This window comes from Budorcas taxicolor, chromosome X, assembly GCF_023091745.1.
Source record: "Budorcas taxicolor isolate Tak-1 chromosome X, Takin1.1, whole genome shotgun sequence".
Classification (NCBI taxonomy): domain Eukaryota; kingdom Metazoa; phylum Chordata; class Mammalia; order Artiodactyla; family Bovidae; genus Budorcas; species Budorcas taxicolor.
The window spans coordinates 15,936,949-15,952,197 of NC_068935.1; the positions used below are offsets into that span (position 1 = coordinate 15,936,949).

At 41.9% G+C, this 15,249-nt stretch overlaps 1 protein-coding gene across 1 annotated transcript in view; it reads left to right on the forward strand.

The window, feature by feature from the left end:
* Nucleotides 1-15,249, forward strand: part of MID2 (midline 2) — a 96,053-nt gene that overhangs the window by 22,231 nt on the left and 58,573 nt on the right. Inside the window, exon 3 of the mRNA XM_052663335.1 lies at nucleotides 7,053-7,148. Coding sequence (XP_052519295.1) covers nucleotides 7,053-7,148 — 96 coding nt within the window. The remainder of the gene's footprint in view (nucleotides 1-7,052; nucleotides 7,149-15,249) is intronic.

Sequence of the window (15,249 nt, forward strand, 5' to 3'; positions counted from 1 at the left end):
GCCCTGAATCACCCCCTGGTCTAGAAGGAAGACAACAGAGGAGGGCAACACACGAAGGAGAAAGGGGAGGATGTGTATGAAGAGGCAGGAGCCAAAAAAGAAGCATGCAAGTGGAAGAGAGTAGTGAGGCCTCCGGGAAAGTAGAGTTCCTTTGGTTAGTATTATCAAAGTAAACACTAGATTTAGGCTTTTAGTACAGGTTTTCTTTTAGAAGGTCCAAATCATAATTTACACATTTAAGCTAGAGACTTAACCAGGATACACCCCTGAAGAGAGGAAAAAGAAAAGAGTGTGTAGCTTGTAGATCGTTTGTGTAGAATTTCTACTAAGGAGACAGAGAGGGTGCATCTTTGCTGGATGGTTTCAGGACCTTCTGAGAAGAGGAGGGCTGGCCACCTGTTTCACCGGCATGAAGACCAGTCTGCTGGTACCCAAGACACCCTCAGGGGGGGCAGATCTCATACCCCCAGTATGTCACCTGCCTCTCTTTCTGGGACAAAGCCTGTGTCTATACAACAGCAAATAAATGTTTGGAGAAGGAATAAATTCAGGCATAAGGGTGTGGGCTTCAGTTTGTGGACCAGATGGTGTGTTCTGCTGTTGAAAGGCCATATGTAATTGATACATAAAGTGACAGACTGAAGCAAAAGCAAAGTAAGTATTTTAAGACAAGCAGTTAAAAAAAGAAGGCAGAATGTGACCCCAAAAGTGTGCTAAGATTTTGGCTACTGGCTTTTGGAAGAGCTTGGAACATCAGTAAATAGACAGGATGTCAAAAAAGAGCTTGTCAAAGAATAGCAATGGGGTCACTGGCTCCAAGTATTTTTAAAGATGAAGTTGTCTGCTGTCAATTGGGAAGGCTGAGGTTTGGGGTGGGTTGGCCTTTCTTCCATTCACTTCTCCCTGCAACCTCCAAGGTTCAGTTCCCACATCAAAACAGTGGGGATCTTGTCTAGGTTTAGATAATGTTTGCCTTGTACCTTGTAGAAAGCAAGAGAGAATTCTGTGGCATTCAGTGGCAAGAAAACATGTTTCAATAGAACAAAGAGAAAGGCTTTGCCCATTTCTAGGCTTCAAGACTTGCTGTGTCAGGTAGGTGTATATAGGTGTGCTCATATATGTGTGAATACATGTGCCTTCCCAGAGCATGACAGATGATCACGGTCAAGTGTGTGCCATAAGGGGACTCTGGTTTTAATGAAGAGCTGGTGTTTGAATGTGTAGCTAGATTTCTTGAGTGAAGCAATGATAAAGTTATCTGAAATAACCTGTGTCTAAAGAAGTAAAAAAAAAAAAAAAACAAAAAAACACAGCAATTATTTGAGAGGGTTAGTGAAGCCATTTCTTTTTATGGGAAGCTGTCTGGAAGAAGAATAGCTCGTGCCTGGCTTTCTCAGAAATAGCAAAGCATTTTCCTCTTTGGGAAGGGTATAACAAAACACAAACAGGCCAATTCTATATGACACAAATGAGGTGGAACTTGGGTAAAAATGTAATCAGTGTAGACTGCCAATTAAGCTAACTTGGGCCTTTTAAAATCTCAGTTATGCAAATCAGCCAAGTCTTCCCCTCACTTTGTGCCCTTTAGACACATGTACAGTTTTGAGAGAGCTCTAACTATGTAGTCACCTGGAAGTATGGAGGGGGCAGGTTGTGTCACAGTTTCATAGCTACATGGCTTCTCTAAGCCTCAGGGAAGCACAGAAGGGGCCAGAGGTAACCTCCTGCAGCAGGAAATGGGAGCTTCATCCTGCTCTCCCTGCCAACCTCCTGTCCTGTTTCCTCCAGCAGATATCTCCATTCCAATCTCCCCTGCCACTTGGGCTCACTCATTATCATAGATCAAGTGTTCAGAGAAACCTGCACTAACTAGGCTTAGGCAGAAGGAGCCTGGCCCAGTCGCTAAGTGGACTGCATGAGAAAAGAACAAGAGCAACACAACAACAAAGAGACATGTTTTACATAAGATTTTGCACACACCCACATGTGCACACAGACACAAACACACACACACACACATCTTTTTAGTTTACTTAGTGTATAGCCATGATAATTACTTGGCCAAATCAATGAAATCACCCAAACTAGAGTGGCACAGAGTTTCTAGTTGCAAATGATTCGTTAGGGCTAAGCATGATAAGGAAGGGTGAGGAAATGGACTGCATAATTGCTTCAGTTCTCTGCTTCCCTTTGCATATGTTTGTTATTGAGAATCAATTCCAGTTTGAGAGGAGGCTTTAATTCCCAGTAAATGAATAGGAAGTGAGTAAGTAAATGTTCGGTATTTCCCTCGAATTATGTCTCATAATGTAAGAAAACAGTGGCAAAAAGCCATCAACAGATGGTGTTTTCATTAGCCAAAGATTTATTTTTCCAAGCACTTTCATATTAATGAAGTAAGGTTGAAATTAGAGTCATCTTGTCAGTTCTAGTTCTAGGTTGATAAAATGTGCTGGCATTCGGCAAATTGCTAGGGGGTGGGCAGAGTGAAATAACCATTTGCTATAATGTGATGGTAACCCAAGGTCTGTAGTCTAATCAGACCCCACATTGTACGTTCAGCCCTAATTTTTGTTTTCAGTGGCTTTACAGAAGCTGTGAGTCTCAGTTGTGAGCCATAAATGAGGAACACACGGCAGGGATTAGTACTGCTCTACACTATGAATTATTTATAAGATATCAGTTTCATGACAAGTGTTGCAACAGGTTGCATGCATTTGTTAGGAAACATTCTCCCCATGGAATCCCATGTTTGAAAGAAAACACAGTACAGTTGAAATACAGATTTCTAACATTATATCTGCTCTGAGTTCATCAATCTACACTATATTTACCTAATATGTAGACAGAGTCATTTGTGATACATGGAATGTCCACTGATCTAGGAATCTGGACCACTCTGCCTCAGGAAATCACCAACTGATTGTATCCGTTACCCATGCCTACTCTCTGACTTGAGCTGGACCTTTTCATCAGAGTACAGCTCCATCATATTCACCTTATGGCTCAATTTTTGAAGAGGAGTCCAGACTTGTAGCCTCTACGTCATCACTATTGACATACTAACTCCGCACAGTTTGGCACTTGCTTCCAAAACTCTGCTGAAACTCCTTTTTCAAAGGTCACCAGTGACCTCTAATTACCAAATCCAGCTGCCTTTTATCAGGCCCCATATTTCTTGCCCTCTGCATATTTGAGAGTGACAAATCCTTTCCTGGAACACGTTTCTCTTGATTATCCTCTTAGCTTGGCCCATATCTGCATTTCCAACTGCTTTGCATATTGCAAGTCTCCTCCTGACCAGTGCCCCTGCTCCCAGGTCTTCTTGTTTTAGTCTGCCCCACATAGGTTGATCTCATAAATGCAGCCCTGTTTATGTCATTGTCTTGCTCAAAAGCCTTTGATAAACCCCTACTGCTTTGAAAAACAAGTACATACTCCTCACCTAGACATTTAAGACCTTCATAACGGCCTCAATCTCCATTTCCAGCCTTGTGCCCCACTAATTTTTGTACCCTCTATTCTAGCCAAACTCAACTCTGTTCCTTGGATATGTCCTATACTTTATTCCTTTTTATTTTGCTCATGCTGTTCCTTGTGCCTGGAATGCCCTGCCCTCCTTCATCTCTATTAAAATCCTGCTTATCCTTCAAGACCCATCTTAATGTTTTTTCTATTCACATATTATATATCCTCTATATATCTGCATGACACCCAAAGAAATCAACATGTACATTAATGGATATCCTATGATAGCTAATATAATAGCCTTCATAGTACTAATAAAATACATATCAGTTTTAACTTAGTACCAGCACATATTATAAAGCAATTATCCTCCAATTAAAGAAATATTAGGGACTTCCATGGTGGTGCAGTGGCTGAGACTCCATGAGCCCAATGCAGGAGGCTAGAGTTCGGTCCCTGGTTGGGGAACTAAGATCCCACATGCCTGCAGCAAAGAGTTCGTGTGCTGCAGCAAGATCTGGTGCAGCCAAATAAACAAATAAAAATAAATATATAAAAAATATCAACCCCCCAAAATTTAACTTAGTAATATCCATTATAAGGTTTTTAAAAATATTAACTACCTCAAAGTAAGTCCTGCTGCTGCTAAGTCACTTCAGTCGTGTCCGACTCTGTGCGCCCCCACAGATGGCAGCCCACCAGGCTCCCCCATCCCTGGGATTGTCCAGGCAAGAACACTGGAGTGGGTTGCCATTTCCCTCTCCAGTGCATGAAAGTGAAAAGTGAAAGTGAAGTCGCTCAGTCATATCCGACTCTTAGCGACCCCATGGACTGCAGCCCACCAGGCTCCTCCGTCCATGGGATTTTCCAGGCAAGAGTGCTGGAGTGGGGTGCCATTGCCTTCTTCAAAAGTAAGTCCTAGGGCCCATATTTAAAACTTAGTTGTCATGGATGTCCATTGATTCATTCTTTCAATTCCTTCATGCAGTATATGTGGACTATATGCCCCTCAGGCAGAGGGGTTGCAACTAAGACCAAATCAGACATAACTCCCCTTCAGGGAGATGAAATGACACTTCAGAGCAGAAGATGGACAATAAACAAGCACCAACAGCTATCTAAGTATAAATTATGATAAGTACCATGAATAAGTAAATCCATCACCATCCAGTTGAAAATAATTTGAGTCCACAGGTCTGGGTAAGAGTCTCAGGGTGGACAGTTATGGGGGATCTATGTTCTGATGTTAGGGGCCTAGACTTCAATACTGACAGAGGAAATCGACAAGCCCCCAATATGGGCCATAAGAATGCTTTTTACATAGAAAACATTGCCCTTCTATAAAAACACTCTAAAGTACTTGGTGAAATTAATCATCTTAAAAAAAAAACACTTTTTTTTCATATTAGAGTACAGCCAATTAACAATGTGATAGTTTCAGATGTCCAGCAGAGTGGCTCAGCCATACATATACATGTATCCATTCTCCCCCAAATTCCCCTTCCATCCAGGCTGCCATATGACATTGAGCAGAGTTCCCTGTGCTATACAGTAGGTCCTTGTTGGTTATCCATTTAATATATAGAAGTGTGTACCTGTGTATCCCAAACTCCCTAACTATCCCTTCCCTCTACCCTTTCCCCTTGGGAAGCATAAGTTCATTCTCTAAGTCTGTGAGTCTCTGTTTTGTAAATGAGTTCATTTGTATATTTTTTTTATTTTTTAGATTTCATGTGTAAGGATATCATATAATGTTTCTCCTTCTCTAAGACCCATCTTAATTTCATCTCCTGTTTATCTCTGAAGTCAAAGCACCTTGAATAGAGTGGGTGCTCAATACCTTCTGAATTAAATATAAATGAAATACCTTTTGTATTAAGTCTCTGAACTGCCATTTCTTTCCTTTGTCCTGGCATCTTCTTTGCTTATAACTCACGTCCAAATCAACAATTGTGGGCCTTCGTGTTTTCCTTTTTCTCTCTTCCTTTTTCCTTGCTAAGGGGAAGACCACAGATTGAGATGGTGGTGGAGTTAAGGAAGGCCAGGAGAGACACAGTGCCCAAGCCAAGAAAAATGGAACAAATGGTGAAAACTCACTCCCATGGGAATAAAGCCAGAGAACCCAAGAGAGATCTGGCAAGAAGCAGGGATTAAGCTGTTTCTCGTAATCCAGACTGAGGACAAGTGAGATCAGATTACCTGTCCTAGCAATACATATATCCATGAGAACACTCAGCTGGGATAGATTCGTGGGACAGTGTCAAGGATACTAAGGAAACACAGCTACCTAGCAGAAAAGAAAGGGGCCAAGTACATGAGTCCTCTCACCTTTTCCCCACTCTTCCTTGCCCCCTCTTCCCTGCCCCTGCCCAAAACATGAACTTTGAACAACTATGAACTGTAGGAACGATGAAGACAGCAATGAAGCAATGGGCACGACCAAGGGAAGGCATGCTATGCTAGCAGTATAAAGGCCCAGAAGTTGGGGGATTACATTTGGAACAAACTTTGTTGGGATGGTGAGTGAGAGAGGAATGGTTATTGGGGCAGGTACTGGAAGAGAAGCCGCTGCCAGAGCTGAAGACTTGAAAATGAGGAATAATTTTAAAAAATCCTATTATTAATCTAGAGTGAATAACATTCTGTTTTTGTTTTCCCACAGGAGGAATGGAAGAGAGTAGCATGCTCAACTGGCAATATGCTAGGAGGTCTTAGGACAGCTGTAACCATGTTGTAATAAACAGATTTGCAAAGAATCTATGTCCCAATAAATGATAGTAAGCAGTAGATGTCCTGTCTTGATAGAGCCAGGCTTTGCAGTTCGAAGTCTGGCATTTCTGTAGGCTCGCTTAGTGCCAAAAGAGGGAAGCTGTGAGATAGAAAGATAGATTCTGATGAATTTCACACTTGAAATACCATTTTTTTTTCTGAAAGAACCTACTGATAAATATAAAGTGTTATCACCAAAGACAAAAAAAATACCACGGAATACTGAGGCAATATTGATGACTAGAGACCTGGCTTTCAGTCTTCACTTTGCCACATGCTAGTTTTATGACTGGGCAAAGCACTGTAACCCCACTCTGCAGCTCATTTCTCTCATCTGTCAAATGCTGACATGATTATTAAATGACATGTATGAAGTTGCCTCGAGTAGTGTCTGGCAAGTAGTAACTGTTCAATAAGTTATAGTTTTCTTAGTCAGCTCACCTGTAAAAAAGAGAATAAAACCTGTTTTCCCTATGTCACAGAATTACTATGAGTGCAAAATGAGATATTGACTCTGAGATAGTTTTAAAAGTTTAAAAATATTATAGAGAACATACAGTTGCTTTAAAGTCATTAAATTCCTACATCCTCAAAGTCATGGATGTCATTTTTTCCCCCAAAATGGCAATCTGGAACAAAGGTACAGCATTATTAATCAGCACCTAGAACAGTGTTTGGCCCATATACAATGAATCTTTGAAATAATTGTTGACTGACTGATAGCCACATGGTACTGGGTCTCAAACTCATCAAACATTTCTTCTTTCTCCCCGCTTTTCCCTGCTTCCCTCTGGCTTCGTATTTGGCAATGGCAGCAAACTCTGGAGATGAACCTCACCAACCTGGTTAAGCGCAACGGTGAACTAGAAAATCAAATGGCCAAGCTAATACAGATCTGCCAGCAGGTTGAGGTACGTAACAGAAACATTTGTCATTCTTTCAAAGAACCAGGATCCAGTGATCCTTTTGGGGGGATTTGTCTTGCCAGAGTATGGCTCAGTCATTTGGAGTGAAAGGCTTAATGAGAATTCTGCTGCTGCTGCTGCTGCTGCTAAGTCGCTTCAGTTGTGTCCGACTCTTGTGTGACCCCATAGATGGCAGCCCACCAGGCTTCCCCGTCCCTGGGATTCTCCAGGCAAGAACACTGGAGTGGGTTGACATTTCCTTCTCCAGTGCATGAAAGTGGAAAGTGAAAGTGAAGTCACTCAGTCATGTCCAACTCTTAGCGACCCCATGGACTGCAGCCCACCAGGCTCCCTGGTCCATGGGATTTTCCAGGCAAGGGAACTGGAGTGGGGGTGCCGTTGCCTTTTAGCCAAAAGGCCGAGAATGAGAATTCTAAGAAATCTAATTTCTTCAAGATGCATGTTCTAAGAAAAGGGGCAGATAGCTATTGTTTAAAAGATAATAATAAGTGGTAGTGGTGTGTGGAGGGAAAGACATCAGCCCAAGGGGCAAATGCTGTCTCCTCTTCCAATAGCAGGTGGTATGAGAATCCAACATGAAGTGTGTTTCTTTCTTCATCAGACTGGACATCATAGGTCCTTAAAGAGATTGCTAGAGAGTCAGAAAAGTTGGCAACCCGAGGTCCTTGAGGGTAAAGTGAGGTTTGTTCAATGCAATATTATTTCTGTAAAAAATATGATCAAATTTGCTTCTCTTCTTCCTAGCCTATTCTCCCTTCTTTTTCATGCACCTTACCTGGTCCTCACTCATCACCTTTCCACTTCTTCTTGTCATTAACAAATGGTATCTATGTTGAAGTTATCTGTGAATGTTCATGTATTACACAATATAAGATTTTCCAAATGTGTTATCTACATAAAATTTCAGAACAAAGCTTATGAGAGGAGTTGACCTCTTCATAAGTGGATGTGATAGAAGAAAGATGCTTTTTCTCTCTCTTTCTCAAGAGCCAGAAACTTCAGCCATACCATTTGGTTTTGTGTTGATTTTCTTGACGAGCTGCCAGTAGAGCTTAAAGTGTAGACAGGGTTGGGTAAAATATTCTAGGACTCCTTGTGGGCAGTGGTTGGGCAAAAATGTTTCCATTTATAACCTGATACTCTAGTTCTAGGGCTTTCCTTGTAGCCCAGATGGTAAAGAATCTGTCTGCAATGCAGGAGACCCGGGTTCAATCCCTGGGTCGGGAAGATCTCCTGGAGAAGGAAATGGCAACCCACTCCAGTATTCTTGCCTGGAGAATCCCATGCACAGAGGAGCCTGGCAGGCTACAGTCCATGGCTCGGGAAGAGTCGGACACAACTTAGCGACTAAAACCACTACCACCACTCTAGTTCTAGTCTTTCTTATATCACAGAAAATGTGATGGTTTAAGTTTATTTTAAGCAATACAATAACTTTATTAATATCTCATCTCTTAATCCCCATTGGGGATTCCTATTTAAAAGAATGTGAAGAATCTTATGAAAGAATCAGAAAGGCAAATTCTTTGCCTTCTTATGAAAGGCAAAGAATCTTATGTGAGTAACCACTCCTGATTGTTCCTGGAGACTTCCCTGGTGGCTCAGACAGTAAAAGCATCTGCCTACAATGCGGGAGACCTGGGTTCGATCCCTGGGTTGGGAAGATCCACTGGAGAAGGAAATAGCAACCCACTCCAGTATTCTTGCCTGGAAAATCCCATGGACAGAGGAGCCTGGCAGGCTACAGTCCATGGGGTCACAAAGAGTCGGACATGACTGAGCAACCTCGCTTCACTTCCTGATTGTTTGGATATCTTAAAGTACTGGGTTTCTTAAAGTAGGTTGTTCTTGTAGGATGAGCATACCATAGCAATTTAATCACTGCTGGGTGCTCCATTCATGGAAGAGAGGGCTGCTGAATGTAGGGGTACGTAGGATACTGGTTAAACTCAGGTGCAAAATTGTGGAATGGGGTGGGGAATTTAGGAAGAAGTATAAGAAATGGAAAGAAAAAAATACTGGAATGTAAGTTGGAAAATTGGGTTCTAAACGTGACTCTGTCATTAACTGGTAGTATGATCTTGGGTAAGTCATCTAGCCTTTCAACTTCAGTGTCCTTCCCTATAAAATGAGGGATTGAACTGAATACATGACCTTCACTGTCTGTTCCAAAGGCATGATTCTGTGAATAGTTACTTTATTCTTTTCTTTTTCTCTTCAGTCTCATCCTTTCCAAGAGGGGAGAAGCAAAACAGAAGGCATTTTAGAATGGTTTTCAGCTAATCAGAATCCCTTTATGTTCCACTCTATCAAAGGTTCTGATTATGCTGTTAGATTACTGTATAAGAAATCCACACTGGTGAAGAGACAAGGAAGTATTGTGAGCAGGAGATAAGAAAAGGAATCCCTTTGGTTTAGAATTTGCATGATTGAGGGTGGGGTTACAGTTCATAGTGAATAAAACATGGTTAGAAATTAGAATAATTGCTTCCTCATTCTCATCAAAAAGTTATGTAAGTAGAGAGCAAGTTGTAGTCAAATTAGCAAAGTAAGCAGTTTCTTTTCATTGCTTATTCACTTTAGCACTGCTCTAACATCTTATTACACACCCCTCCCCCCACCTCCCGAAGCTTATCGCTCTGGCCAGCCTCACCCAAACATAGCCCTATTCTAACCTTTCCCAGCCCATTGCACCAATCAAACCTGTATAATTCAGTGCCCTACTGTTTTCAAGCATTAAGGAGCTAGCCTCATAAAACAATACATCATTGTATTAATGGAGAAGGACTCATTCTGGCCCTCTAGGTTATAGGCAATGTTTTCACAGCGCCTTTCTGAAGCTAGTATTCCTTCTTGAGCCTTCAGGAGATGACGCTAGTGCCAAATGTAAGCAGAGTAGCTGGGAAGAGCGGCCCCATGGCAACCAGCAAAGGAGGTGTTTCAGAGGCTCCTTTAGGGATGCGTATAAAATCCTTGGCCACTATCTGCTTTCACACACAAAAGGCCACCTTTTATTGATACTTACTTATGCATAGCACTGGGCTTCCCTGGATGGCTGAGACGATGAAGAATCTGCCTGCAGATGCAGAAAATGCAGGTTCAGTCCCTGGGTTGGGAAGATCCCCTAGGGGAGGGCATGGCCACCCACTCCAGTATTCTTGCCTGGAGAGTCCCATGGACAGAGGAGCCTTGCAGGCTACAGTCCATGGGGTTTCAAAGAGTCAGAAATGACTGAGCGACCAACACTAACTATGCATAGCACTGTACCAGGTGCAAGGAAGATGGAAGAGACACAGTATTTATCTTCTGAGGGCTTACATGTTATACAAATCTACCCTAATGCAGATACACATGTGCAAGCAATACAGATGGAGTTAAAGTATTAACTGAGAATTGGGAAAGAATCTTGAGATAGTGCATTAAATGTCAAGAGTGAGAGTGTATCTTGGGAGTTAAGTCCACCATCTTTTCAGTTTAAGATTCTGTCTTTGGTGGGGGCCCTACAGGCTGGCTTCTGGACGCCCATGGCTGTGCTCTATGACATCACCCCTTCTGAAAGGTTAGGGATGTGCCCTAACTTCCCCATAATAATAGGGTGAATCCAGGGTCCTTATTATGTTCATTCGGCACAGAGCCTGTGTGTCCAGAAGGCTTCAGGACAAGCCCCAGGATTAGAAAGTCAGTTAAAGAACGGATTTGAGACTTCATAAATGCTTATAAATACTTTATAAAATGAAATAAATAGGAGGAGACTGTCTGTCATGGGAGCCAGAAAATGAGGGGTTATTTGAATTTTTTTTTTTCATTTTATCTAATGCAAATCTGTCTGTCAGGAATGACTGTATTCACAGTGTAAAGCAGGCATTTCACTTCAGACGGGAGTGGAGGATCCCAGCTAAGGCACTTCTGAGAAAACTGGAATAGCCTATTTTCCTGCCAGACCTGTTCCCCTTCCTGATTGTCTGCAAATATTTTTGTCACAGATTGACTTTTCATAAAAGAGCCATAAATACTGCCTCCCCCTCCTGGTTCTTTCTCCCCATTCTCTATTCTCCTCAGAAAGTAAACAAAGCTGCAGTCTTCCTATTATTACAGAAACAGAGATTAGGATCACCACAGATTTGTCAGCTGAATTCTTTGGTAGTGCAAGACTCTCAGAGTCACTGCCCAGCTTTTCAGAATTCCGTGGACAGGCAGTTGGAAAATATTTTCTGTTGGGGCTGGAGAACATGGGAAGGAGGGAAAGGCAGGCCCAAGACTCCTTTAATCTGGTTAAGGAAGGGCATGCTCTGACCTTGTTACTCTGGCCACTTGATCTCTATATATAGTTCTTTGTCCCATCTCATCAGGCATCTTTTATTTACATTTCCAGAGGAAATCTCTGTTTAATGCATAGCCAAGGGAAAATGTATACCAACAGAAGAATATTTCCTCTTGGCTTCCAAGTCTGCATGGTTTTGTGAATAATAAGCATTCCTGAAAATACTGAGAGGAAGAAAAATGGTAAAATACTTACTAATCAGTCAGGCAACCACATTTCTTGAGCAAACATGATGTACTCCATGTGGTAGGTCATTTGGGGGCTATGAAAAAAAAAACGTAAGTTGTTGATGACCTTCAGGAACTTTTATTCTAGCGAGGAATAACCCAGTCCCTAGTGAGAAAGAGGATTATTTGTAAAACAGCATGCAGTATAGGGAGCACAGATAAATGTAGTATGGCCCTCCCAGGTTTACTTATTTCATCTTATTGTTAAATTTTAGGGCATGGAGTGGATTAAAGCACTTTCCTGGCTATTCTGTGTGCCATCTGTTTTCTTCTACTTCAGAAATGGTGCCGGACAATGGGTCTGTCCATCCCAGAAGCTCCATGGGTAGATTGATTTCTTGCTGGCTCTTCTCAAACTGTTTGAGGACCTGGGTGGCATGGCTCTTTAGCATTAACAGAAAGAAAAAACAAAGATGAGCTGGCTTCCCTTAATTTGCAGAATTTCAGCTTTTCATCTTGCCACCAAGTCTTTGCTCCAATAACTTTCAGAAGTCTTAGAGTTCAAACTGTAGGTGACTTGGTGTTCTCCCCTTTCCACTCCTGTTGCTCACTGAAATGGTATTTGGCTTGGAAATAGCAACAATCAATGTCTGCTTCTCCAAGCATAAAAATAGGTATCTTAACAGAAATTAGTTTAAAAAAACATTGTGCTGAGTGATTCCAGCAGATGATCCTGAAATGTTTTCAAGTGGTTGAACTAGAAGAAATAATAGAATCTTAAATCATTAAAGCACAGATATGTTTGTTGGAAGACTCTTCTGCAAGCACTGAGGATATGATAAAACAGAGTCATTAGAGAGATGTAAGCATAATTACGGAAAATTTAGTGGAGAAAATGCACTTTAGACAAATGTTGAATGAGGAAAAATAAATTCCCCCTTCTGCTGAGACAGGGAGCAGAGCTATTAAAAGAGGTGGAAATGAGCACATTGTATGGGCAAAATGGTATGCCACACACTGGCTATACAGAGACAAACAGTAAATAGTCCCTGACCTCAAGGAACTTGTGTAACAGGTAAAATGTTAAATACAATGTGAAGTGGTAATTATTATAATGAAGATAAGTGCAGGATGACAAGCTAGCATAGAGAAAGAAATACCTGTCTGTCTGAGGGACTTAGGAAGGACTGTAGAGCAGGACCAAAAATCAAATTGTCTTAAATAAGAGTAGAATTTTGCCCTCCAAAATGAGAAAAGAGAGTGAAGGGAACACCACACAAGAACACAGGAGTGTAAACAGCATAGAGCTGTTCAGGGGAGCACCAGAAGTTTAGTACAGCCAGAATGTGAGATGGGAGAATCATTGTGAGAGGTGAGTATGGAGAAGTAGCTAGGGCCTGGGTAGCGAAGAAGGGCCTTGTATACCATGCGCAGGTGTTTGGACTTTATCCTGTAGACTCTGGGGACCCATGGAAGGATTTAGAGTGAGTGAATAAGTGGATACGGTCTTCATTTCGGGATTGCTCTGGCTGTAGTATGCAGGATGGAGCAAGTGTCAAAGGTCAAAACTGAAGGCAAAGAGACCAGTGAGGTGGCTTTTACTGATCCGTGGAGAGATGAAGGCCAACCTAAGGCAGTGGCAGTACAGTTAGGCAGCAAGAGATAAATTCAAAACAGATTTATAGGAGGTAGAATCAATATTTCTTGGAGAGTAGTTAGATGCAGTGGGTAAAGAGATGAGAGAATAGTAGGATGATCTATAGGTTTCTGTCTTGGGGAACTAAATGAATGTGTTGCTTTTAACTAGGTTAGGAAATAAATGGAATTCTTTTTAGATAAGTGAGGTTTGTTATGCCATGGGTCAGAGAGTCAAGTAGGAAACGCCTAGTGGACAGCTGTCTGGGTCTGGAGGTCAGGAGAGAGGTCAGGGAAAGGGATAAATACTGAGGGGCCAACTAAGTAGCACTGAAAGCCATGGAGAATGTGTACAATGAGAAGAAAGCCTAGGACACCAAAATCAGTTGTTTGTCACTGAGAATACAACAACAAGCCGACTTTCCAAAAATAAATGAAAAGACTGGAGCTTTTTACAAAGTTACTGAGGGATGGCGTGTGTTTCAAAAATTAAATATCAGAAGGAAAATTTTCAATTGTGGGCATAATCAGCATTTTAGATATTACCTCTGTAAAGACTGTAATAATTGGCAATGAAGATTTCCTATATTACAGGTAAGCACTTTATATGTGTTAACTCATTTAATCCTAACAACAACACTATAAGGTAAACACTATTCTTATTCTTGCTTTGCAGATAGAGACATTGAGATACAGAGAGATTGAAGTGATTTGCCAAGGTCATGCTGCTAGTAGGTAACAGAGTGTGGATTTAAATCCAGACACTTTAGCTCCAGAGCCTACACCCCTGAGCACCCCGTTATTATACTTCCTTTTGCAAGGCCAAGGCATACATCACTTGGATGTCCCTTGTTCATCACCAGTGGTCCCTGACCATCATGAGGATGACTTGTAGTGAGTAAGGGGAATGATCTATGGGTGTGAATTCTGAAGGAAAGCAAAAGAAACAGAAGGTGCAGAATGGAGGAGGAAAACTGACAAAATGAGGCTCAGAATGGCAAAGGAAGAGAGGCCTTCAAGGTGTGGGAGTCTTGATAGAGTCCATTGGAGCAGCACCATTATACAGGAAGATATCATTAGTGAACTTTGAGAGAAGGTTCAGTGGAAAGGTGAGGATAGAGTCAGAGAGGTCCAAGAGAAAGTAAGTTGTAAGGAAATGCATGCTGTGAGAAGTTTGATCATGAAAGTGAAAAGATAAATAGAGTGATAGTTATTATCCTTATGAAATGCCAAACGATCAGACTCGCACTCTGTACAGTATTCTAGTTGTTTATTATGTGGTAGCTCACAAAAAGAGTCACTAGATCCACGGACATGCTTCATTTCCCATCCTGATTTGGCTTCCAGCCCCCTTTGCGATCCTGGGCCCTCCTGCCCAGCTCTAAGTTTCTACAGCTCACTCCTCAGTTTCTACAACTTACTCCTCATAGAAAGTGTGTGGTTTCTGGGATGCAATGTGATATGGTAGCTTTGGAGTTGGGTGTGCTAGCTGTGTAACCCTGGACACACACATAACTTCTCTGAGCCTCAGTTTCATTATCTGTGAAACTTAGACTAATCATATTTTTAAGGGAAAGGTAATATATGTAAAACACTTGCTACTGTAACAAGCAGATAGTCAAGGCTCAATAAATGGTGGTACCAGTGGCAGCAGCAGCAGCAGGAGTGATAATAGGAGCAGTTGTTAGTATTCATAGTGCTAGTATTAATAGTTCATATGCATGCTAAGTTGCTTTTGGTTGTGTCCAACTCTTGTGCAACCCTATGGACAGTAGCCTGCCAGGCTCCTCTGTCCATGGGATTCTCCAGGAGTTGGCTGCCATGCCTTCCTCCTGGGGATCTTCCCAACTCAGAGATCAAACCCCCATCTTCTGTGGCTCTTGCATTGGCAGGCGGGTTTTTCATCACTAGCACCACCTGGGAAGCCTGGTATTAATAGTACTAGCAGTATTTCTGGGCACCT